The 27,997-nt window shown below is 33.8% G+C and overlaps 1 protein-coding gene across 4 annotated transcripts in view; it reads right to left on the reverse strand.

Moving 5' to 3' along the window:
• The window catches only part of LOC128206489 (cAMP-dependent protein kinase regulatory subunit-like), a 103,186-nt gene that overhangs the window by 20,234 nt on the left and 54,955 nt on the right, over positions 1 to 27,997 (reverse strand). For 3 of the 4 annotated variants that reach the window (XM_052909007.1, XM_052909023.1, XM_052909014.1), the window contains 2 exons: positions 11,996 to 12,154; positions 3,269 to 3,360 (listed from right to left, as the gene is read on the reverse strand). In XM_052909007.1, the coding sequence (XP_052764967.1) occupies positions 3,269 to 3,360; positions 11,996 to 12,154 (251 nt within the window). Of the gene's footprint in view, positions 1 to 3,268; positions 3,361 to 11,995; positions 12,155 to 23,572; positions 24,456 to 27,997 lie in introns of those variants that run through there. The other variant, XM_052908999.1, reaches the window with a different exon arrangement.

Below are 27,997 nucleotides of genomic sequence, written 5' to 3' on the forward strand. Positions count from 1 at the left end.
CTGTATATCGATCGGTTTAGCATGGGTTTCAATAAATTCAATCAAAATGGCGGCTTCCGGTATAAACAATGTGGCTCGAAGTTTGGAAATTAAATCTTATTTTTTACAATAAATATGTTTTAAGCATGCTTGAAGTCATTGTTGATCGTCTCATGCACTAAAGGATCATTATTTAAAGCAATCATTATGCAATAAAGCATGTGTATCTAAGACTGGTAGCGATTATATTGCGTAATTAGTGACTCGTTTTGAATGGAAATCGGACAGGTCAACTTAATTGGAACATGAGTCATTGTTTGGTCCAAATTGATGTATCAAGCTCATTTTTGATCAAATTCTGACAAAACAACAGTTATGAACAAATATCTTTCACAAATAGATTTAAGTTTAAGGGCAATTATTTTGAACAATTTTTCTTATTTATATTGAATATAAGGAAAAATATATTTTTCCCTCTTCGCTTGCTTCGGTTTTTATGAAAACTGACAAACTTTTTTTTTTATTTTTTTTCGCTCGCTCGCTCCAATTTTTTTTTGCAAAAATCCAAGGAACTAAACATTAATTTGGTGTGGCCTCAGGACTTCTTTGAAAAGAAACGAAATATCATGCCAGAGGAGACTCCGCACTTCAATTGGGGCGCCAACAAGTTGCACCAGCATCATATCTTCAATAAAACTGAATGCTGTTTTACACTATCAGTTTACAAGGCTTTTGAGACACATATTTAAATTGTTGCCAAGAGACTCTCTCCAAAAATCAAGCATAATCTGTTATCTTTTTAAGTTCTCTAAAAAAATGGATTTTTAAACAAGGGGACTTTTAAGTTCTTGACAGTTTATTCAGACACGCGTCGTTATAGTTAACAAAGACCCTCAACACAATTCTGTGGATTACTTTCACTACAAAACAGATTTAACCTTGCTGAAACTGGAAAAACACACATTTTCCATTTTATGGCGCTTTTATTACCTTCATCTTAAGACCAGGAGTGAGATTTTGGCAAACTAAAAATGTAATCAATTTTCAAAGAAAAAACTTTACGAGAATCCACTGATCAAATGAAAGAGGGCTTAATTCAGCTTAATTCTAATTTGGCTCATCCTTTCAGTTCATACTTATTTCTTTTAGCTCAATTGTTAAGATAGCTGACTAGAGGCTCATATGAATCACTCACGACTTTTTCCTGTACATTTTAAGAGGCCATTATTAAGTTTCCATGGTGGGGTTTGAGCCCACAACCTATTGACTTTTTCCTGTGCATTTTGAGAGGCCATAATAAAGTTCCCATGGTGGTGTTTGAACCCATGATCTCTTGATCAACTGACCCCAAAACCAAAATTTCATTTTGAAATTTTTATGGTTTTCATAACAAGACTAATATTGAAAAACATTGATTTTTTTTGCAGAAGGTTAACAATGCCTTTACAAATTTTAATCACTTAAGTCAAAGGTAAAATGGAAAAATTGAAGATTTTTTCAATACGTTTAAATTCAACAAGTTTTCATATCTAATGAAAGCTAGTGTTTGGAATGACTTGCTTCCAAAAGACATACAAAGAGATTAATACCTTATTTATTTTAGTTTTATCAACCAGGATCAAGTGCGTTAACAATTTGCTCATTTTAAGCTTTCAAAATTCACAAACATTACAATTACAATACATATTAATCATCATTTAAGTCTATTTCAGGAATACATCACAGCTAGAGATTTTTTATGTGCATTATATAATATTTATGAATATTATACATCATAGTTAATCTGTATTTGGACTTCTTTCATAGCACAAATTAATTAAGTAAATTGTTTTTTTACAAGTAATTAACAAGAGTGGCAAGCAGTCACATGATTTGCCTGTTGAAATCATTTTTTTGTTATATATTTTACTACATAATTATGTATGTGTAATTTAAGGACTTCAGGGGCCATTACTCTTAATTGACTAGAGTAATATGGCATGTTATCTAACATGGTCAAGATATATTTTGCCCATACACAGTGTCCAAGTTTGGTGATAATCAAACAAAAAGTTCTTGATAAGGCCAACGTGGACAAGTTAGTGGACGTCAACTGCCCACCCACCACAAGTGAATCCATCTCAAGATGGGTGTTTAGAAATGATGAGAAATTAACATGCTAAACATGTTTTACAGTTTTTATTATGACAGGCAGATTTATCATTAAAGTCCAGGGAATATTGCATTATCATATTTTATAAAATTAAAACATTTAGGTTACTTCTTGAAATACTCAAACAATCCATAAACAAAAATAAGCTTCAAAGAGACTGACACACATACATTTTCATCTATGATTTTCAAATTTGTATTGGATCAAAGGCTTGATTGAATATAATGTATTGTGTAAGTGCATGCTAAATCAAATCTTGTAACATATTGTGTAAGTGCATGCTAAATCAAATCTTGTAACATATTGTATAAGTGCATGCTAAATCAAATATTGTAAACAGTTTCTAATTAACTTTTCTTTTTGAAAAGCCTGATAAAGATCAACACAGATTGTCTGTTTGCTTTGGTATGGTACATGAGCTGTACTACAATGTAATAAGCCCTCTATCACAGCCAAATAGATGGCCTGACAATCAATTTCAAATTTTGTAACAGACAGCCTTTCAAATTTTGTAACAGACAACATTTATATCCAGTGGTATAGGTACATATAGAGCTTGTAGGCCTAGGTCTACAACTGTTTTGAAAAATGACAAAATTTGATTAACCCAAAAATGCAATAAAAACTAATAGCTACTCAAACACTTTTAACTAAAGTTTTTGTTTTTGTTATTTAGCCAAAGCAAGTTTGATGTTTATTTAAACTTTGTGCAGGGTGTATACATTGCTTGATTTTATTGTTATCATTGCAAATAAAATTAAGTATGTGTAATTATAAAAATTCCAAACCTCACATAGAACCATCGGGCCTACAATATTTTTTAGGCATAGCTATGTCCCTGTACACTAACTAAAATTGTATTTAATTTTTTTCATAAATGAAGACTTGTATACTAAAAAGCATTAATTAAAAAATGTAGATAAATCTATTCAGTATTTCAATTATTTTTTCTTAACAAGTTAAATGCCCCTGACAGTGCAAGTTTAAAGCACACAGAAAGATCAAATGGCCACTTCCCTGCTTCTTTCTATTTTGTAATTTTTCCTATAGCCTTTAATTCTAAGGATTTAACTTCTTCCAAACTTTGAAAATATAAAATCTCAAATTAACATGAAATTTTACACAATAGTCTCGTACCTTCTCTCTGTGTCATCAAGGTGGGAGAACAGGACGTTCTTCGAGATGGCCTTCGACAGGGCAGCCATTGTTTTGTAGTCTTTTGGAACAACCTGAAACATACAAATAGGCAATCAGACCAGACATTAAACAATGGCACAATCTGAAACACTGAAATTGGCAATCAGACCAGGCATTAAACAATGACACAATCTAAAACATTGAAATTGGCAATCGGACCTGGCATTTAACAACGGCACAATCTGAAACATTGAAATTGGCAATCAGACCAGGCATTAAACAATGGCACAACCTGAAACATTGAAATTGGCAATCGGACCAGGCATTAAACAATTGAACAACGTAAAACATTGAAATTGGCAATCAGACTAGGTATTTAAAAATGGCACAATCTGAAACATTGAAATTGGCAATCGGACCAGTCATGAAACAACCTGAAACATTGAAATTGGCAATCGGACAAGGCATTAAACAATAAAACAACCTGAAACATTGAAATTGGCAATCGGACAAGGCATTAAACAATTGAACAACCTGAAACATAGGTATTGGCAATAAGACCATGCATTAAACAATTGAACAACCTGAAACATAGGTATTGGCAATAAGACCAAGCATTAAACAATTGAACAACCTGAAACATTGAAATTGGCAATCGGACAAGGCATTAAACTGAAAAGAACAACCTGAAACATAGGTATTGTTGTGGGCTAGCTCTGGCCCTACGTGTATTACAGTTCTGGCGCGGACTTTAGGCTGACATCCGGGTGATAAGTCACAAACGATAATAACCGTTAAAATATTTATTCAGTTTACTATGTTAACATCAACAAGAAAACATGCATGGTAAAACCGTCGTTTTGAGAAAGGCTAAAATGTTGTTATTGTTTATGACTAAAACAGTTTTATTTTCCTGTCAATCAAACACTAAAACAGTCAGCCATCAAACGCCTTATATTGATAAAATGTTAATAAAACTTTAGCAAAATCTTATAAATTACTTAAACGTTGTAAAACGGTTCCACTTATTATTTAACTAATGTTCTTTAATATTTCTTGATTCTTTTATGCTATAATTACTTTTAAAAATGCCGAGATGTTAAACGCAGGCTTCCGCCACGAAAGAAAACTCGAGAACTCCTGAGCAAAAATCTACGCTCCTTATATATGCGTGATGCAGACTACTGCATCGACTCGTAGATCGACACCAAAAAAGCGCATCGACTACAGCTGATCGATCTAGGAAAATGCGATCGATCGCCTAAAATTGAATCGACTAGTAAAACTTTGATCGGTCTAAAAATAGAACCGCTGAAAATATGGCGATTAAGATAGTTATGCTAGAATATACATTTTTGCCTTAAGTTTTCAGCGCTAAAGCAAAGCAAAATAACAATACAAGGTAAAATTATCAACCTCTAGAGTTTAAACTTCGCGGTTATAGCAACCTTGGTAAAAGGATGTGACGTAAATGTCAAAAATCAATGAAACAAGATGGCTGACTGACTATGATATTGCAATAAGTTGCTATGAAACAGACAAAATTACTTGATATTCCTCATGTTTTAAAAGTAAGAAGCTTATGAAATGAAGTCATATAAGTCTGTTACACAATATAGCTAAGTTGCTTGCATGTTCTAAATCGGAATATACGTTGGATTAGCAGGAAACAGTAAACGAAATGCCGGGTGGGGTAATTCTACAAAGTAAACTCGTGTCTATAATTGGGTTTAAAATTAAGTTACCCCATCACGGACAACAACAAATTTGACATGACAACTGTGAGTACTTTGATAATAACACTTTCTCTTAATATAAATGTACAGTCAGTGTCACAACACCGGGGCACATCAGTATTGGCAATAAGACCAGGCATTAAACAATGAAACAACCTGAAACAATGAAATTGGCAATCAGACCACGTATTTTACAACAGAACAACCTGAAACATTGAAATTGGCAATCGAACCAGGCATTTAACAATAGAACAACGTAAAACATTGAAATTGGCAATAAGACCATTAAACAAAGTTGTATTTTATGTCTAGCTGTTTACAAAAAGTATCCTGGGTTTAAATCCAGGCCTGGGTATATTTGAGTTTACTTGATGATCACACTTAAAATGCATTACAAATTTGATTCATAACGTGCATCTAATTGATTATGACTGAATTTTATTTTTATTTTATGCAGTTTTATTATTGAATATTTACTAGCTCAGCATTTGATATTTTCCTTACATAACATTATTCTTTCACTATCTTTATTGAATCTCCTTTATTATCAATTTTACGCTTTCATTCTTCTTTTATATTTTATTATTCTAGGGAGGGATGTTCTAAATTCATGCCAGTGATATGATATATGCAAATCAAAATTGATGTAAACACTCATTGTTATGGAAATCACAATTCAACCATTCAGCTTTGCATATCTATGAATTTCATAAAAAAAAACTGAAATGGAAATTAATTTGCTGTAAATGAATCTATTTTCACAAGATAACTGATAAAAACCCAAATGGAATAGATTGTGAAAACTGAGTATAACAATAAGCAGGGGGATTGATTCCATTCACATTCCTGTGAGATTAAAAGAAAAACAACAACATGTAAAGCCTCCAATGGCTGCAGACATAATTCTCCAAGGATGATTAACTGCAATTTGAAAAAAAACAACACCACTTAATTTCACGAAATTCTGCGAATTTCAGAGATACCAATTTTCAAATTTGCAAGAAACTGTGGCAATATAATTGACACCAAGGTTATAAGAGGAACCTTAACTGTGGCAATGTACATACAGCAGCAATATATGACACAAAAGTTATAAGAGTAATCTTAACAGTGGCAATATATGACACCAAGGTTATAAGAGGAATCTAAACTGTGGCAATATACTGTGGCAATATATGACACCAAAGTTATAAGAGGAATCTAAACTGTGGCAATATACTGTGGCAATATATGACACCAAGGTTATAAGAGGAATCTAAACTGTGACAATATACTGTGGCAATATATGACACCAAGGTAATAAGAGGAATCTAAACTGTGGCAATATATGACACCAAGGTTATAAGAGGAATCTTAACTGTGGCAATATACTGTGGCAATATATGACACCAAGGTTATAAGAGGAATCTAAACTGTGGCAATATACTGTGGCAATATATGACACCAAGGTTATAAGAGGAATCTAAACTGTGGCAATATACTGTGGCAATATATGACACCAAGGTTATAAGAGGAATCTCAACTGTGGCAATATACTGTGGCAATATATGACACCAAGGTTATAAGAGGAATCTAAACTGTGGCAATATGTATACCCCAGCAATATAATAAATTGACACCAAGGTTATAAGAGTACCCTAAACTGTGGCAATATACTGCGGCAATGTTTGACACAAGGTTATAAGAGTAATCTTAACTGTGGCAATATACATACAGTGGCAATATATGACACAAAAGTTATAAGAGTAATCTAAACTGTGGCATGTGGCAATTTGAAAGTAAGAGTGAACAAATTCTAAAAATGGTGATGAATGTTCTTAACAGTAAAAAATCATTATTACTTGACAGATAATTCTCTATAAACCTCTAGAAAGCAAATTATACAAAAAACACCGCAATGCCAGGAAACCAGATTTTCAATAATTGACTAAAGAACTTCCTGAGCCCTCGTTGTGAGATTCAGTTTCAACTGTTTTTCTATTTTTAGTAACAATGACCATGACCCTAGGGACCCCAAATGCAGTTCCATAAAAGTCCTCCATCAACTCTTCCTTATACATACCAAATTTGATTACAATATGTCAACCCTAACTGAAGTAAATCTGAGAACCAACCATTTTTTAGTAACCTTGACCTTGTCCCAAATGGCCCAAAATACTATCCCATGAAAGGTTTCCATAAACTCTTTTTTATATACCAAGTTTGGTGCAATATGTCAAGCCTTACTAAAAAAAAATGATACAAAGGTATGTTTGATGCCAGCCCATCCATGAAATAGGTCATTTTTAGAACAATGTTTCACTTTGTGAAAACCTAGTTAAAAATGTCTGTTAGTCAACTTTTTCACTGAATTTATTTTAATTGTCAATATTTTAATTAACCAGAGACCATTTTATTAATGTTTAACAGTTTCCATCATAATTATAAGTTCAAAAGTAGATATAGATTTGTTATGTTGTTGCCAACTCAACCATTTTAATGTAGAACAAAAATTAAAACTTAAAAGGTAGATGCACACAAGAAACAAATGAGTCTTAATGCATTTTTATGTTATATTATGTTCAAGTCAAAAGCATGATTTGTGTAGAGACAAAAAAGACTGGTGAACTTGTGGCCACATAGCTATCAAACGATAAAACCCATTTTTAAAAGCTAATATTGTTCTTATCTGTACAGCAATCATAAGCTTTTTTATTTAAGATTAATATGTTTCTTTTGTACATCATTTAGTCTTTGTACTTGATTGAGCTCATTAGCTGAATAATAAAGTCTGTCCCTGCATTTCTAAATTAAAACCTTAATTTAATGAACTTGAATGAGTTCAAAATGCCTGAATGACATTTATAAAACAAACATTTGACCTCATTAACAGCATTTTCTACCCAGCAACCAAATGAGGGAATAGACAAAACCTCACATGGAAAAATCTCCTTTCTAAGATGTTCCCCAGATCATTTTGAAAGGTGGAAAAAACATCCCAGATCATTTTGACATGGTGAACAAAACATCCCAGATCATCTTGACATGATTGACAAAACATCACAGATCATTTTGACATCGTTGACAAAACATCCCAGATCATTTTGACATTGTTGACAAAACATCCCAGATCATTTTGACATTGTGGACAAAACATCTCAGATCATTTTGACATTGTGGACAAAACCTCCCACATCTTTTTGACATGTTGGACAAAACCTCCCAGATCATTTTGACATGGTGAACAAAACATCCCAGATCATTTTGACATGGTGGACAAAACATCCCAGATCATTTTGACATGGTGAGCAAAACATCCCAGATCATTTTGACAAGGTGGACAAAACATACCAGATCATTTTGACATGGTGAACAAAACATCCCAGATCATTTTGACAAGGTGGACAAAACATACCAGATCATTTTGACATGGTGAACAAAACATCCCAGATCATTTTGACATGGTGGACAAAACCCCCCGGATCATTTTGACATGGTGGACAAAACATCCCAGATCATTTTGACATGGTGGACAAAACATCCCAGATCATTTTGACATGGTGAGCAAAACATCCCAGATCATTTTGACAAGGTGGACAAAACATACCAGATCATTTTGACAAGGTGGACAAAACATACCAGATCATTTTGACATGGTGAACAAAACATACCAGATCATTTTGACATGGTGGACAAAACCCCCCGGATCATTTTGACATGGTGGACAAAACATCCCAGATCATTTTGACATGGTGGACAAAACATCCCAGATCATTTTGACATGGTAAGCAAAACATCCCAGATCATTTTGACAAGGTGGACAAAACATACCAGATCATTTTGACATGGTGAACAAAACATCCCAGATCATTTTGACAAGGTGGACAAAACATACCAGATCATTTTGACATGGTGAACAAAACATCCCAGATCATTTTGACATGGTGGACAAAACCCCCCGGATCATTTTGACAAGGTGGACAAAACATCCCAGATCATTTTGACATGGTGGACAAAACATCCCAGATCATTTTGACATGGTGAGCAAAACATCCCAGATCATTTTGACAAGGTGGACAAAACATACCAGATCATTTTGACAAGGTGGACAAAACATACCAGATCATTTTGACATGGTGAACAAAACATACCAGATCATTTTGACATGGTGGACAAAACCCCCCGGATCATTTTGACATGGTGGACAAAACATCCCAGATTATTTCGACATGGTGAACAAAACATACCAGATCATTTTGACATGGTGGACAAAACATCCCAGATCATTTTGACATGGTGAACAAAACATCCCAGATCATTTTCACATGGTGGACAAAACAACCCTGGACCATTTTGACATGGTGAACAAAACATCCCAACATGTTAGATCCAATAATTTTTTTCAGTATGGACACACATTTATCACCACAGCAAGTTGTTTTTCACAAATTATTCAATTATTTCTATGTAAATGATAGTTACCTGACTGTTTATGGGCTTTGATTGTCAATATTGGTCTGGGATGTTTTTTCCACCTTGTAAAAAGTTACATGGGAGGTTTTGTCCTTAGGATGTTTTGTCCTACATTCTAATGAACAGATATTCAAGAAAATCATTTGCCCCCTGGTTGCATAGAAGTCTGACCATGTTCATGCATTACAAATTAAACAAATTCATTCCAATAGAGTAACATCAGCGGTAAGAATCAATTTGTTTAATTTGAAAGACATGAATCATAACTGATTATCATTGAAACTTAATGATGAAGATCAATACATGTGACATCAAGGCCAAGTATATGAATCGCCTCAGTCACCTCCACCCATAACCAAAATAGAGTGCATGAAATACTTGGCTCTGATTGGCCTGTTTGAAGAACATCAACCCACATGCCATTGTTTCAGGGAAATAATTTGTCCTCATTTGTTCTCGGGAGCAGTCACATAAACTCACTTATATCCCTGGGGGCTTTCCATTCCAGTCTCATATATTTAGATCGTATATCTCTATCATGCATCCCAAGACATTATATCGCATGCAGCCAAGTCTTATTTGACGGGACAGAATCTAATACAATAGACTGAGGGCAAATTTGGAGGCGAGCTAGAACTTTCTCCGGATCGCTTTTGGCAGCAGTGAGACAACTTTATGAATTGACTTTTCTAACATTATGGCAGTGTGTCCAGTATGTAGGCACAAACTTGACAAGGATTTCCAATGCTGTCTGATGGGTGATGCTTTTTTGGCCTGTTTGAAAGACCTAGAGCTGATATGGAAATTATTCTGGAAGCTTCAGCTGGTCTCTTAGGTCTTAGACACGAGCCATTTTTTTGTGCCAAAATAATCACTCTGCCTTAATAGCTAGCTGTCTGGTTTTAAAAAAAACACTTGTGACATGCCAAATTTCAAACAAAACTAACATTATTATTCTTACAAGTTATAGGAAAGCTGATTTGGCTGAGATTGATGTAACAGTGATAAAGCTTCGTAAGAAGGGGAAAAATATAAGTTAGTTTTCACACTGACTTATTTGTCTGCTTTAGAAGGTAGGCTCTGTTTCAATAAGATATCTTTGTTGTAAAACTTCAGCTGAGTAATAGAGTGGTCCGGTTCAACCGTAAAGTTACAGCCAGAATCTGTGCGATAAATGACCTTACTAATATGATACTTTGATTTATATGCAGTTGCACCAAAAGCAGTGTTATGCATAAAGTTACCATCTTAAGCCATAGAATCTTGAAACGGAGGCCCCGACTTTGATTTTATCTGCTTCAGTGGCCCTTGTTTTTATACACTGTCTTTTTCCTACTGGTTCAGAAATGCTAGTTTACACTGCGACATTAATTTTATCTGCTTCCGAGGCCTTTAAGTTTATATTCTGACATTTACTTATTCTGCTTTAGAGAGGCTAGGTTAAACACTGACTTTCTATTTTATCTACATTATTTTACACACTGACATCTATTTTCTCTGCTTTAGAGGCCAAAGTTTACAATCTGACAGTATAGTCTGCTCAGAAAATAATAGGCTCTAGATTTCCAGGATATGGGGTATTTCTGATGCAATATTATCTAAGTTTCAAGCCACCATTTGACATATTTTCATAGTTTGGCATATTTTGTATAGTCCTGTACAGTAATTACAAAATGGCAAATTACAGGAAAAGGTAAATTCCACTAATTCGGAAGTGCCTACTTATTGTTACATGCCTTATTTCTTTTCATTGACACATGACAGTGAACCAAAGCATGGTTATACCATCTCGGACCGTCAGCTACTATGCATTTTTATAGGTTTTGAAGCTGAATGGGTTGTGAGATCAAATGCTGGATCTACTTGATCTATTTTTTTATTGTTTACATTTTCACCGCATTGTTTGTACTCCTACACCGGATTTGGTCTCTTTAACGAATACACAGTGGTTACGTTCAACCTTTATTATTTTTCTTTTAATAAACTAACTTCTTTGTTTGATGTGTAGTACACATGTGAAACTTTCTCCCCATATATGGTGTTGGGGGTTGTGTAGCACTAGAAATCAGTGTTTTTCGCTTGCAAATTTATCGATTGTCTAGAGAATATATATGAAACTTATTTAGTAGGCTGTGCCCTTAATCATCCCAGCTTCATGTAGAGGACAAAGGAGCCAAGTATAATTAAGCTCATCTAATGGGTAAGCACTAAATTCAACCAAGAACTTGTGAACCACAGATATCCCAAACTAGATGAATCACAGGATTTTTTCAATCATAAGCTAAATAATACAGATAATGATTTGAGTCAAGAAATATTTCATATGTGTTCAATATCTAAGATGTATAGACCTTCGAAGGTATATGAGGCTTTCTTTATTAAGTTATGAAAAATGCTATCAAGGTCTTCGTTGTAGAGCGAAGATGCGTTCCTTCTAGGCACTTTCTTGTTATTTCTTCTCGTAAGTTTAATAACTGATAGCTGACTCTATCATAAAACATGGTATCAATTTGGCTAGGCCCAATGCAATCCACAATACCTTTTTCACGTATTGAGCAGCATCCTCCTCTTTATAGACTTCCGCGCTGACAGCGCCACGTCGGGACCGTTTGGCGATCGGATGTGGTGGGGTGATCGATGCCTCATCTTCACGTTCGTCACTGGGAGGCGTGGCTGATTTTGCTTTGGCCTTCTGTTCCTAGAAGAATGAAAATAACTCTATTATAGATTGTAAATATTCATATTAGTTTTAGCTTTAATCACACAGCTACAGCAGATGTCACATTCTTTTTCAATTCATATTCTTAGGATTGAGGAGAAGCTAGCTGTCAGTAAGCAAACAATAATTGTTAAAGTTCCAAGTAAAAAAGCTATTAATCCATACTTGGTTTAGTTTAAACTTATTTATTTTATAATGATTGTGAAACAAGTTATTACAACATCATATTATTCACTCTCGTTGGCAAAATTTTATGCAAAAATGTGGTCTTGTGTTGTGGGGGAAACCGGAGAACCCAGTGGAAACCCACTTGCAAACTTCACTAATATTGCTCTGAACTTTCTGCCTAAAAAATTTACTTTTTTTTGTTTCTGACATGACAGCAAGAAAATAGAGTCAGTACAGCTTAGTTAGAAACAGAATTATGCAGGCTTGCATTCACCATTATGCAGGCTTGCATTCACCATTATGCAGGCTTGCATTCACCATTATGCAGGCTTGCATTCACCATTTTCATCATAAATTAATTGTGTAATTAAACAGTTTTAATGCAGATTGATATATTTCATCTTTGCACAGTATATCAAGGCATGCTTTCATGTGACCAAACCACTGTGACTTCAATGTTTCACTTGCAATAGACATATATTTTAATTACCAAATTAACTTAGATAATGAAAAAATGATCATACAACCATAACTTATGCAACAATGATTGTGTGTATAACAATACACAGCAAAATGGCCGCATTACATCATTAATGTGTTTCAGCAACTGTCATGAAAATTAATGGGTGTTGGTGCAACTCATACATGAACTTAATGCAACAGCTTAGAGTGATACACTGTAGTCATAATATCTACCAAAACCAGCCTCATCTACATTTGTCTTAGGTTTGAACCATACTGGAAAGTGTTTTCGTCTAACCATTAAAGGGACTAGACACCAGATAGTTCCAAAATCTGCAAATAATGTATTTCATCAATGAAGCCAAGAATTGTCAATACGAGCTAGTACGAGGCCAATAATACATTATTTTACATGATTTAAACCAATATTTAGTTGCTGTCTCAGCTGAATTTACCTTTTTAAAAATAGTACATAATGGTTTACCAGTTTATATAGTGATTATTTAGCACATGAAAGTCATGAGATCCGTACAGATACATAATTATACTGGCACTATGTTTTTAAATTAACTGGGATTGAAGTGGTAGACAAACCCAGAAGATTGTTTTATCATATGAATAGAAATTTGTTTATGAAAGCCTGCTTTTTCAGACCATGGTTTGAAAGACATGGGTTATAACATTGTGGCAGTTTTGTAAATAATGTGGCCGAAAGGTCAAAAGCATTCCTTTTTTGAAGCACTTCGATCTGGCCTGAATTTCTATCTTCTTATTTAGAGTACTAAATATTATACAAGTCTGACTCTATATAAATCATAAGAATATCATGAATCATGAAATTTGCTACTTGAACCAAAACAGTTTTGTTGAAAATTCAGAATAAAAATCTAATTATGTTCTTACTATCCGGAAAAAGGAGAATGTACAGGTTGAATATAACTTTTTGAAGCGTTGTCGAACACATGCATATGGCAACGAGATTTTATACAAATCCATTTTTCTTTCTTTTAAATCAAACATTTGGGGTCTGAGTAATGAAAAAAGGAAAACGAACCTCTTGACTAATTATTCTATCATCGTGACATTAAAGAAGGCTGCCATAATTTTAAGAAGGCTGCCCTACTACTACAGACATAATTAGACACATAGACCTTATTTTCTCTTGTAGTAATCTTAATTTTTCATGGAAGTGAATTAATCAGTTAGAAAATCCAATCAGAGCTAAAAGCTTCGGAGATTTATCATGAAAGACACGTCCCTTGCCTTATAATCTTGTATAGTCTGACAGAAAAAAGAAGAGTTCGCAACTGGATTTGGTTGCAAAAAAGTTATAGAGAACACCATGCAATCACCATTAATTTAAGCGTGTGATGTATTAACTCCTACAGGTAGTCAGATTATACAATCCATTAAAAAGTGCAATCAACTTTTAATGATTTAATTTAGAACCACAAAGATATAATGAAAAGTCAAGAGAACAAGAACCACCAAGATATAATGAAAAGTCAAAAGGACAAGAACCACCAAGATATAATGAAAAGTCAAGAGAACAAGAACCACTAAGATATAATGACAAGTCAAGAGAACAAGAACCACTAAGATATAATGAAAAGTCAAGAGAACAAGAACCACTAAGATATAATGAAAGGTAAAAAAAACAAGAACCACTAAGATATAAAGAAAAGTCAAAAGAACAAGAACCACTAAGATATAATGAAAAGTCAAGAGAACAAGAACCACTAAGATATAATAAAAAGTCAAAAGAACAAGAACCACTAAGATATAATGATAGGTCAAAAGAACAAGAACCACTAAGATATAATGAAAAGTCAAGAGAACAAGAACCACTAAGATATAATGATAGGTCAAAAGAACAAGAACCACTAAGATATAATGAAAAGTCAAGAGAACAAGAACCACTAAGATATAATGAAAAGTCAAGAGAACAAGAACCACTAAGATATAATGATAGGTCAAAAGAACAAGAACCACTAAGATATAATGAAAAGTCAAAAGAACAAGAACCACTAAGATATAATGAAAAGTCAAGAGAACAAGAACCACTAAGATATAATAAAAAGTCAAAAGAACAAGAACCACTAAGATATAATGATAGGTCAAAAGAACAAGAACCACTAAGATATAATGAAAAGTCAAAAGAACAAGAACCACTAAGATATAATGAAAAGTCAAGAGAACAAGAACCACTAAGATATAATGAAAAGTCAAGAAAACAAGAACCACTAAGATATAATGATAGGTCAAAAAAACAAGAACCACTACGATATAATGAAAAGTCAAAAGAACAAGAACCACTAAGATATAATGAAAAGTCAAGAGAACAAGAACCACTAAGATATAATGAAAAGTCAAAAAAACAAGAACCACTAAGATATAATGAAAAGTCAAGAGAACAAGAACCACTAAGATATAATGATAGGTCAAAAGAACAAGAACCACTAAGATATAATGAAAAGTCAAAAAAACAAGAACCACTAAGATATAATGAAAAGTCAAGAGAACAAGAACCACTAAGATATAATGCTAGGTAAAAAAAACAAGAACCACTAAGATATAATGAAAAGTCAAAAAAACAAGAACCACTAAGATATAATGAAAAGTCAAGAGAACAAGAACCACTAAGATATAATGAAAAGTCAAGAAAACAAGAACCACTAAGATATAATGATAGGTCAAAAAAACAAGAACCACTACGATATAATGAAAAGTCAAAAGAACAAGAACCACTAAGATATAATGAAAAGTCAAGAGAACAAGAACCACTAAGATATAATAAAAAGTCAAAAGAACAAGAACCACTAAGATATAATGATAGGTCAAAAGAACAAGAACCACTAAGATATAATGATAGGTCAAAAGAACAAGAACCACTAAGATATAATGAAAAGTCAAAAAAACAAGAACCACTAAGATATAATGAAAAGTCAAGAGAACAAGAACCACTAAGATATAATGCTAGGTAAAAAAAACAAGAACCACTAAGATATAATGAAAAGTCAAAAAAACAAGAACCACTAAGATATAATGAAAAGTCAAGAGAACAAGAACCACTAAGATATAATGAAAAGTCAAAAGAACAAGAACCACTAAGATATAATGATAGGTCAAAAGAACAAGAACCACTAAGATATAATGAAAAGTCAAGAGAACAAGAACCACTAAGATATAATGAAAAGTCAAGAGAACAAGAACCACTAAGATATAATGATAGGTCAAAAGAACAAGAACCACTAAGATATAATGAAAGGTCAAAAGAACAAGAACCACTAAGATATAATGAAAAGTCAAGAGAACAAGAACCACTAAGATATAATAAAAAGTCAAGAGAACAAGAACCACTAAGATATAATGATAGGTCAAAAGAACAAGAACCACTAAGATATAATAAAAAGTCAAGAGAACAAGAACCACTAAGATATAATGGTAAGTCAAAAGAACAAGAACCACTAGGATATAATGAAAAGTCAAAAGAACAAGAACCACTAAGATATAATGAAAAGTCAAAAGAACAAGAACCAAAAAGATAGAATGAAAAGTCAAAAGAACAAGAACCAAAAAGATAGAATGAAAAGTCCAAAGAACAATGGTCTCTAATGCACACTGACTCTACAGACTTAAACCGAATAGTAATATAGATGACCATGCAAGACTAAAATCAAACTACAAACTGTGATTAGTTTTATCAATAGTTTCATTAGTTTTACTTATTGAGATATGCGTGACATAAGAATTTGTGATGGACAGACAGACTAACAAACATAAGCGGGTGATTTTTTAAAAAGAATTTTTCATATTGAAAACCTTACAAACAAGCCCTAGCCCTTATGTTAGTAAAACCCATAAACCCTAGTTGTTAGAGTGAACAGCCTGTCAAACAGATAGAAAACCATACCAAAAGTAATATTTAGTGGAAAGGAAGACATGATAAAATAGTTTGATTTCTTTGCATCTTGACATGTTTTCATCAAACTTGTTCCTCTTCCAATGCATAGCAAACATCACATTATTTTATTGAGAGGCACCAAATTTGGAAAGGTACTCCATGGAAATTGCATTTCCCATCCCAAGCTGTACGGAGTATTAGAATTCTGCCCATGTTTTGTGATGAATGACCAGCAATTTTCATGACAAACAAATTAACGATAGTAGATGTCAATTCCATTAATGGAGAATATGTCAAGATCGACGGACAATTTGTCACTACCGCCACAGGAGCTTGTAAAAGAATTCCCAGAATCCCTTTGGCTCATGCTAAGCATTGTCAAGTAATGACCGAGGCTTTATGTTGAATTAAGAGATATAAATAAAGAATTCTGACTTAAATTTACAAAACCACCTATAACAAATAAGATTTTCTTGACATTTTATTCTACCATTTGAATGAGCAACTGAATAAAACAAAATAAAAAAATTATGGTTTCAGATGAACACGTTTTTTTGCCAAATATATTTTTAACATTTTTGATGCATCCAAAGTATTATTGCCTGCCAAAATTTGAAAGAAACACCGAGAAGAGACATTAATATAGTCTCATTTATGATTATTCCATGCATTTTCATTTTTGCCTGTCATCCGCTCTGGTCTTATAAAAGAATCGATACATTCCTGATTTATTATGTATTTCCTTGTCCTGGAACTCATATTAGATTAGTTGTGATTGTTTGAGTAGGGACATATGGTCCAAATGTGGCATAAATTCTGAATATAGTCTGCTTTTTCTGGAAATGTTCCTCATTTTATTTAATCATTATGTCACTCGAGGATTTAAATTATTAAAAACAAGAGGCCCAAAAGGGCCTATGCTCTACTGGCATGGCTTTTGTGGTCATATCAATCCAGAGCATGTATGTATGGGTAAAAGGCAACAGACGTATAGTTCATGTTTTGTGTTTGGGTTACCTGAAAACGTAGCACGTTCAACATCTGAGCCCAGAAAGTATTGTAAGCAGATTATTTGCATGAACTATTTTAATATGTGCCAAGTAAAAGTTATCTGACAAAAAAAAATGCTTTCAAAACTGTACTCATAGTGAAAATTTCTGTAGTTTTAAAAGTTAAAAAAAGTTGGTCAAAAGGTCAAAGTCAAGGGCATCCTAGGACAACATTGATGAATTTGAACAAATATTCACAATCAATTGTGCTGAGATGGATGCACGAACACACAAAAAGATTTTCAAACCTTTCCAGATTTATGTTTACCAAACCTGTGAACCCTGGGTGTGGCCAGTAATGACACCAGGAGCATAACTTAAACATTCACAACCAATTTTGTTAAGATGAATGCACAAACTACAGAACTTAAAGCTAAAAAATGGCCTTTGGGCTTTCAACAAGAACAAGACTAAGTATTTCACAAAATCAACTGCAGAAGCAAAAAGCAAATTGTCTCTCAAAATCCTAGACTTGCAAATTGTCTCCCTTAACTCTAGAGTTGAATTTACATGTACATGTAAACTTGGCTAAAAATAGAATTCGCTCATGCAGACCTGGCTAAAAATAGAAAGCATTTCTTTAAAACTTTCATGGCCCATAATGTAGGCATTCATGGGCGGATCTAGCTGGTTTTCGAAAGGAACCGAGCTCTAATGGATATCTATAGATACTGTACAAGTTTCATTGAGATACAATCAAAACTGAAGACTGTATTGTGTTCACAACCAATTGTTTACACAATAGCATTTTTTTATACTATCAAGGGCCATAATCTAGGCATGCAAAGGCGGATCTGGGTGGTTTTCAAAAGGAACCGAGCTCTAATGGATATCTAGATACTGTACAAGTTTCATCGAGATACAATCAAAACTATTCATAAAGCACAATTATGCTTCGTCTAATTGTTACTGTTTCAATATGGGAGATCAATAATATTTGCATTATCTGGCATATTGAATATGCTAGATAATGCATTGATGAAAACAAAGCAAGCAATCTCAAACAATTGGTACATGGTTAAATAAAATGCAACATGATTACAACTCACTTAAGATTTTATGAGCAGATATCTGAATGTTCACCTACAGTTTTTCTCAATTAAACAAGGGGGATAATTCAATCAACAAATATTTTCACCGGAGTGATTGAATTTAATGCAACTTTAGTAAACCTATATGTATTTATTATTATTGCGGTATAGGATTATTAAAGTACTATTAGGTATAGGTCTGGTTACTCGTGCGTAAATCAGGAGTTTTCCTCGTGCATTTACTGAACTGAATTGGTTATTCGACGCTCAGACGGGATAGAGAAAACATTGCAAAATTGTCAAATTTTCATTATCTATGAATGTATTCAGATACATATAATAATATATGTTAAACATTATTTTGAACCTTGTTTAAAATATATTTATATTTTCAGATTGGTATTTTTCTGTTACCATGGCAATGCGAGTATTGTTGAGTCTGAGAGTGGGTGCAGCAGTGGTTCCGGACACTTTACGACTGCTTTTAGCAGCGTGTTTTTCATTATGAAATATGTATAAGAACTGTGAAGCCAGTAGTAATAATTTACTGGAAGTTTTGTTTTTTGTTTTTTTTGGAACCATTTGCTTTGTATGTGAGTGTATCTTTGATTAAAGTATCCCGTCTGTAGCACACCTACACATGTGTTCGTTTTATTTTATTATCCTTAAGGTAAATAATAAATTATTTATGTTTGGCATTGAATATAATGAAATAGAAAACATAAAGTCATATTAAATACCATATTATATCATGCATAGGACGCACTTTTTTAACCACAAATCTTGTCTTAAAAATTGCCTGCGTCCTTTCTATGCTATTAAAATTTCATCTGTTTTTTTTCCAAGTACATTTCAGGTCGAAAATATCGGACCGGGGAAGAACGCGGTAATAGTAAGTATCTGTACTGCGTCACCGAAGAGAACAACTGACATAGGTAAAATCTCGCAAGTTAACACATGCAGAAATATATTGAATGTTTACTTTAAATGATTTATTGAGAAATAAATTGAAAACAAACACGAGTGTTTACTTTTTTACAAAAGGGACGCTACTCACAAAAACTCGATATGTCGGCCTATCTCGTATACATGCGCTAAAGGGTTAACTGGATTGAGTTATAACGGCAATGGAAAAACGGGAAAGGAGGTAAATATCAATTAATCGTTGTTCATGATTTTAATGTTTCGATATTTTACAAAACATTTTGTTGTATGTTACTGTTTTAAAAAATAATAAAGGAATGTGCATTTGCGGCATTTCTATAAGTCTTATAATATGCGTGAATGTTCTCAAAATGTCAAGACATATATATCATTGTTGTGTACGCTGAATTACCAAAATACGACGATAATTATCGAAATACACAAGACAGTTATCGAAATATGCCTTATTTACAATTTTTTGTTTGTTTTTTACTTCAATATATGTTATAAATACTTTACCAACCTCAATTTTTCGGCTCCGATTTTGACATTTTTCCGCTGCGTCCTATCTTATATATAAAGGGTTTTTACCCGTTTTCTCAACTATTTTTTTGCCTGCGTCCTATCTATGCTAGCGTCCTATACATGATATAATACGGTATGGGTACCAAGTTAAGGGTACCTCCCTAATTGGTTCTATAGATATGGAAGAATATTTAATTGGTTTCTCAGGTACGTTGTAGAAGAAAAAAATATTATTACACTACTTGATCAGACATTCAAATTTAAAAACTATGACAAAGACAATGCAATGCCTTATTTCCCCGTAAAAACTGCAAATGGAATCAAACTGAGGCATGCTTGAAACAGGAAGAATGTGTTCAACATCACATTCGATTTCTTAGGATATATTGGTTGAGTGATAAACTGTTCAGACATGGAGAACAGACAGGAGTTATTTAAGCCAATTCATGGATTTCGGGGGAAATTATACCCAAATTTATTCAAAGTCTGCTATCTTTCTGTCACTATAATACAGTTCATGGATGACATTACAGAACTAAACCCCCAATCTGAAAATTTAGTTTAAGTAAACTGGATTCAAACCAAAGCAAGGCTAAGGGGCTTTAACCCATGTTTAAATTGTTATCCAGTTCAAGGTGCATCTTACTTTTTAAAAGCAAATGTCCTGCAAAAAATCACTTGACTACTAATGAAAGTTTTCAAGATTAATTTAGAAATTAATCAACCCTTAAAATTTCAAGTATTTGGCCTATTAGATGTTCATGATGCGTGTAAAATTTACCAACCCTAGTGCACACTAATTATAAAAAAAAAGATTAATTGTTTGTGTAATAGTTTTATGTAACCTTTCAAATAGAAGAAGAACTCAGATGCACTTAAAAGAAAATGGCAACCAATACCATGTTTTCCAGAGGATTAGTTGCTGCAGTTTTACAAGTTTTCAGTTCAAATCACAGATCTGACAGAATACCCACAAAATAAATGGTTCTCTTTTCTCTGTTTTTGTCCTTCAACGAAATATATACTTTGCATTCCCTGGTCCAGTAACCAAGACATATAATGGGCAGGAAATGACAGCATTACTTTGTTTTGACATTTTAATAAGCAAAATATACTGCGAGATAAATATCCAGCCTCTCTGCATTAATACCGTAAATGACTGGGTATAAGACGATAGGGGGTATTAGACGCAGGGAACAAAATCTGTGAAAAATCCGAGAAAAAAACTTTTAATCTATGTTTTTGGTTAAAAGACGCATAGAAAAAATGTCAAAATCGTCCGGCATTTTCAGCCACCATGTTTGTTGACAGTGACAAAAAAAAAAAAAATTCGTGAAAATGGCGATGGTTATCTTTAAAACCATACAACCATACTGTCGAGAATGAAAAGTTATGTTATGCAAAAAATATTTTGACAGTGCCCAACTTTGCTTTTTTATATGTAAGTTTAATTATTGTTTAATTCAATTTATTATTCAAAATAATATTGAATACCGTAATTCACAAGAGTTCGGACACCATAAATTAATTATTTTTTCGCTCTCCGAATACATAGAAAATTATCATTTTTACATTTTATTTACATGTTTGTTTAACCTGCCTTTTTCTTCATGTTTGCTTTTTACCACTTATTAATTTATCCGTAGTAATCAATGGTCATAAACTTATTTATTACGCCTATAAGTGTAAATCCTTCATGAAGTTAATTAAAACACCATTTTATACATGCACTGAACTGAATAAACACATTCTATCGGCTTCAGATCAAAGAGTCACACTGTGTGACGTCACATAACTTACAGTTATACCCACGAGGATCTCATGGAGAGCATGGACATTGCTATGCAGGATTAATGTATAACTGTACGATTATTGCTTCATATAGTCTATAAGTGTGGTACAAGTTTAAAAGCTTATTGGCAGATCGTTTTACAAACATGCCATGTCAATGTTTTCTTAATCCCTTGATTGCCCTTGTTGTTTGTTTAATCCTCAAATGAATATATCACACTTCCTTTTCAACAGGCAATAAATCGTTTAGGATGGGTAGTAACTAATTAAATTGTCTCAGTGGTGTATATGGTTAGGTAATCTAGCCAGGCATTGTAAAGATAAAAATCAATAATCTTCGTCTGTGAAACTTGGTAACTATGAAAGTTATGATTGATGTCCTTTGGGTGCCCGAAAATTAGGTACGCAAAATAAATTATTTTGGGAAATAATTATGGGTGTCCAAATATTTAGAGTGTCCGAACTCTTAGGTGAATTACGGTAACTTTAATCGAAAAATATTTTTGTTGAAATTATAAACGTCTTACGATATACCATATCCCGATCTTCAACTGCCGTTTTAACCCGTATATACTCGATCAATATGACGCGAGTAACATCCCTTTCTACATAAATCTAAACAAACTCTCGACTTGAAATTGACCTCAGAAAAAAAGTTCAAAAAATTGTTACTGGGTATTATACGCAGGCATTTTTTTGCATCAAAATCTGAGGGAAAAAAGTGCGTCTAATACCCAGTCATTTACGGTATGCATTTCAGTACATAACAGGACATTCTGTTTTCACCGTTTTTTCACTGAGGGTTAAGTCAATAAGCTTGGATTCTGCTGTTTTCACAAGCGGATCGAGGTCAAAGCTCTAAAGGCAAACTAGACTAATAAGGTATTATCGATGTACTTGATGGCTGCTTTACCAATTTTGTCCCACAGGGAATCCAGGGTTGGATTGTTTATTACCATAATTACCATGAAACTGCTCAGATAAGACACCTTCTTCCTTATCAACACCCTCAATTATGAGCAAACAAATTCTCAAGATAAAACCATTTTTACTGGAATCTTGAACATAAAAAAATGCAGCCTCCCCTCAGAAAGAGTTTAATTACTTGCCTGGCATCTAGAATTTTGCTATCATCTTTGGAACAGCTATTTTAGATTAATTACAATATCAGCTGCTCATCAAAATCAGGTAAAAACAGCAGTTAAGAATTTTACTTGGAACATGCACCTTTAGGGCATAAAATATGAGTGCGACTGAAGAGGCCCTTTGGGGCAAACATGGCCATGACCCTTTACACCCCTGGATGAAATATTATACTCAAAATACTTTCTATAATTAATGAACCTTTATTATTTATTTTCATATGTTACCCCTAAATTTTAAAGTATAGTCCACCTAAATGGCCGTCAACGAGTCTTTTGACGATTTTTTTACTATGGCAGACTCGAGACAGGGAAACACATGAAATGTCAAAATAAAAAAAAAGTATACAGGTTCGCCCATTATTGTAGCTAAATTTTAAAGCACCAATTTAATATTGTACCTCTTCGTTATCTTCCTCCTTTAACTGTGCAACCTCCTCTGTTTTTCCCTCAGTGGGCCCCTCATTGGCCCCTACATCTTCCACAGTTACCGTGACAACAGGTTTTGTTGAACCCTCCCCTAAACCCTCATTTCCTTTATCGGATCCTTCAGCACTTGCCCTTTTACTCACAACAGCCCCATCTGCGACCTTCGACCCCTTATCTACATCATGACCTTCGTTATCAACACCACTTGACCCCTGACCTTGACCCTTATCTTGTCCATCATTGATCCTTAACTTTCTAGTGAATTTATTCCCCATGGTAACTATAATTAAGTGATGAATATAATATTCCTTTTCTTATTTCACCTGTAATTACAAGCAATACACATGTAACTCACAATGTTCACACTGTCAGTAATTGTTTGCAATAATGATCATTTATTATAATCACAACACGTTCTCCATTCATTTAGACACAGAAATTCTCACTTATAATTCCAGATATTCCAATTTCCAACCTTCTCTATGAGCCAGTACACATCTTCAATAGCTACCAGACAAAAATTCCCACAGGATCACTGAAAATACATCCCAAATAATGAACAAACACCCTCACTCCCAGAATAAAATTCCACACTCTAACTCTCGGCTACAGCATCAACAACCCTTGAAAAATGTTCTCAAGGCTTACAAAAAATCTACATAAAAATCCTATACTATTATAGTTTGTTTCATTTCAAGTAGCCGTTGTGATTATGTATAGGTATTTTCACTTCACTGCCCCCAAACATTGTTATCCAAAACCACCTTTAACATCGTCAGTCGTCCATCAAGTAGATGCAAACTACAAGATATACCTGCTATATGAGCAGATCAGTGAAACTGAACTTACACTACCTGACAATGATACTGCTGGATGAGCATTATACCAGCAGTACCTAGAGAATGATCTGACTGACTACTGACAGAGTTGGAGGTTTGCTGATAGTTTGATAGATGTTGGCTAAACACTTGGCACAGCTGCTCAGCAGAGAAACTAAATGTCCAGGCAGCTAATCGTCCAGGACAGCTAAACATCCATGACAGAAAACCCAGGGGGATGACGGCACTGTTAAGTTGAATGGGCTTGACAACTCTAACCTGGTTTAATTTATGTAAACAATGTTTGTCGCTAATTTGTGTTAATTAGGAGATTGTCATTCTGCATTTAATTAATTGGGGAATATTTTACAAATAGTTAGTTGTCCATGACAAATGCAGCTAGGTCACTAAAATCACTGTCTGAACCCAGCCAGTTGTTTGAAGACATGATGATGATGATGATGATGATTGAAATTTGTTGATGTTTGTTGCTAAATTGGGGATAATTAAATTACAGTGGAAACTCACTAAACCGGACAAGGTCCGGACTGGGCAAAATTTCCGGTTTAGTGAGGATTCCGGTTTAGTGAGGATTTGATGTACGGAGTAATGGAAGTTTACTCAAAATATTAACTGAGTTAACCTAAAGGGAAGTTGACGTTTAGACGGAGGTTGAGACATGATTAAAGCACATACAAAAGTGATAAACATAATTAAAATTTCTGCAATTTTATAATCATCTTTTTTTCCAAGTCTTAAAATAAAACAACTCGCGTAATTTAATGCTTGTTAAGTATGTTTGATAGTTTAATTAACGCACCGCTCGTATTTGATTCAATCATAGAAGTCTTTAGATAAAACAACCCTCCAAAATGATCACTTAATAACCGTTTCTAGTTCTTTATTTTTTGCAACACACAAATTAATGGTTCAATCAATTTTCTTTTCACAAGTTTGATTATCGCGCGGCAGTCAATCCACAGCGCAATCATCATTATCGATTATCGAGTTAACACAACATCACAGGTTCAATATTTAACAACGCACCGGCTGTCAAAACAAAGTGACCAAGTGACACGCGATTTGCGAATTCCTAATACTCAACATCATTTTGACATGTTTGAACAAATATACGTCCGGTTTTGTGTCGTAAAATTACGTTGACAAGTAACAAATTTTCTCGATTTTTTGTCCGGTATCCGGAATTCCGAGGTTCTGGTTTTGTAGGGATTATTTTACATTGAAAATAGAAGGGGAAAACCGGGACTCTGAAAAAAGTCCGGTATCCCGAGGATTCCGGTTTTGTGGAGATCCGGTTTAGTGAGTTTCCACTGTATAATGGATGACATTCTTTTTCTGACAGCACATTACAGCTTTAAAAGGCTACAATCATAATTTGAAATTTAACCAACCAAAACAATGCACAATTAATAACTAAAAAGCTAATTACTAAATTTGATATTGAAAATGCCATAATGTTCCCACTTCCACTCATTACAATTCTATTACAATTGGTAATTTACCTTCTAAGTTTACCAAATTGCAGCTTTCAGAATGAATCATTTATTGCACACATTACATAAAACCCCCATAGCACCACAGAATTATGACCAAATATAGAGAAAATTCTATAAAACAGCCATAAAACAGACCACCCACGTCAAAAAATGACATCGGATAGCCTACTGTAAATACAGCAGAAATAATTATTATGATTAGTTCTTGCAAAACAATCAGTTGTTTATCGTTTTTCTGTATCTTTGCCTTTTTATAATACTTCTAGCAAACTGATCGATATGCCAATGCTTCTGGGATAAAAAAAAAGATGCTTTTGGGTTAAAAAAGCAACTTAAACAATTATTTTAATAATTATATTATTAATTTACATATTTGGAGCCAGTCTGGAGAATTTTTTCTTTTAGCAGAATTTCCAATGTTTAATACATGCAATTTTCCTGTTATGAAGTTCCAGAACATTTCACACTATATTCCACTGAACAAAGCCTTAGATGGTTCAATAGTTTCCATAGAAATATGATTTTCTACTCAAAACCAAAATCTCAGCAGAACTGCTTCTTAACCATATACAGGATGAGGAATCATGTGACTTAAAGGGGTTCTCACTTGGGTCACCAGGGGTCACAACAGATGTAAAGTGACATTAATTTCTGAATTACTTTTTTGACAGAAATTATTTCTTCCCCAATAAAAGAGTATGTTAATTTCTTCTTCTACAAGTATGAAATATTTTAGATTTGCTTGTATATTTATGATGCAATCCTTGGCCAAAATTTCAGTTGCATCATTCTACAAAATCCTTTCAAAGTGAAATTTTTGGCCAAGGATTACAGCATTACAATACAAGCAATTTTTACACTTCATGATCTTCATGACGTCCGTAAATGTCGCACACCCTTGTGGGTCAAGTGTCAGGGGGGAGAATCGAGCTTAACCTTAGCATTCAAAAAAGATGGCGGCGCCCATGTAAAAGGTGAGTTTTTCGGCGATTTAAAATTTTGGAAGCCAGTTTAGACACTGGCATATTGTGAAAAACCTGCTAGAGAAAATTCCACACCCATTGATACTTGGATCTCCATGAAACATGCTGTAGTTTTGTCAAACATTCGGACATCGGCATCGACTCGAGAGGAAAACAAACTAAAAGGCACGGCTAAGGTTAGGATCCCTCGATAATATTGGCCTGTTTTGACGATTAGCAACACTATTCATGATTGTTGTGTCAAGTTGGTGCAATATAAATGTGTATTGATCAAAAGTTATCCGTCTAGAAACCCGTAATGACGTATTTACTTCAAAATTAGTATTTATGCACAATGCTAAGGAGCAGTGCACGCAAATAAGTGGCTAAGGTTAGGTGCCATTTATTGAGAGGCGTTCATTACCTACGGTAATTTTGTTTCCTGTTTGTATCTGTTCTTTCTGAGAGATTAAAGGTTTCCGTAACATTGTGCGACATCATCATTATCCAGATGAGGTATTTTGAAACTGCCAAATCTGATTTCGCTGTGTTTTCATCTAGATACAGTTGAGAAAAAACTACAGTGACGCGATGTTGTGGATGAAAATCGTTTATTTTGTAGTTTTTGGTGTACCTGTTTAAATTTGAGGGTGCATTAAAACAAGTAATAAAGAAATATTCACATTCATATTTAATCAATCGTTACCAGAAGCGAAACTGATCGCACTTAAGTACTTAAATTGTCAACGGTAGATCGATATGGTGACGTCATTACGGGTTTCTAGACGGATAACTTTTGATCAATACACATTTATATTGCACCAACTTGACACAACAATCATGAATAGTGTTGCTAATCGTCAAAACAGGCCAATATTATCGAGGGATCCTAACCTTAGCCGTGCCTTTTAGTTTGTTTTCCTCTCGAGTCGATGCCGATGTCCGAATGTTTGACAAAACTACAGCATGTTTCATGGAGATCCAAGTATCAATGGGTGTGGAATTTTCTCTAGCAGGTTTTTCACAATATGCCAGTGTCTAAACTGGCTTCCAAAATTTTAAATCGCCGAAAAACTCACCTTTTACATGGGCGCCGCCAT

The sequence above is a fragment of the Mya arenaria genome, chromosome 2 (assembly GCF_026914265.1).
Source record: "Mya arenaria isolate MELC-2E11 chromosome 2, ASM2691426v1".
Taxonomy (NCBI): Eukaryota; Metazoa; Mollusca; class Bivalvia; order Myida; family Myidae; genus Mya; species Mya arenaria.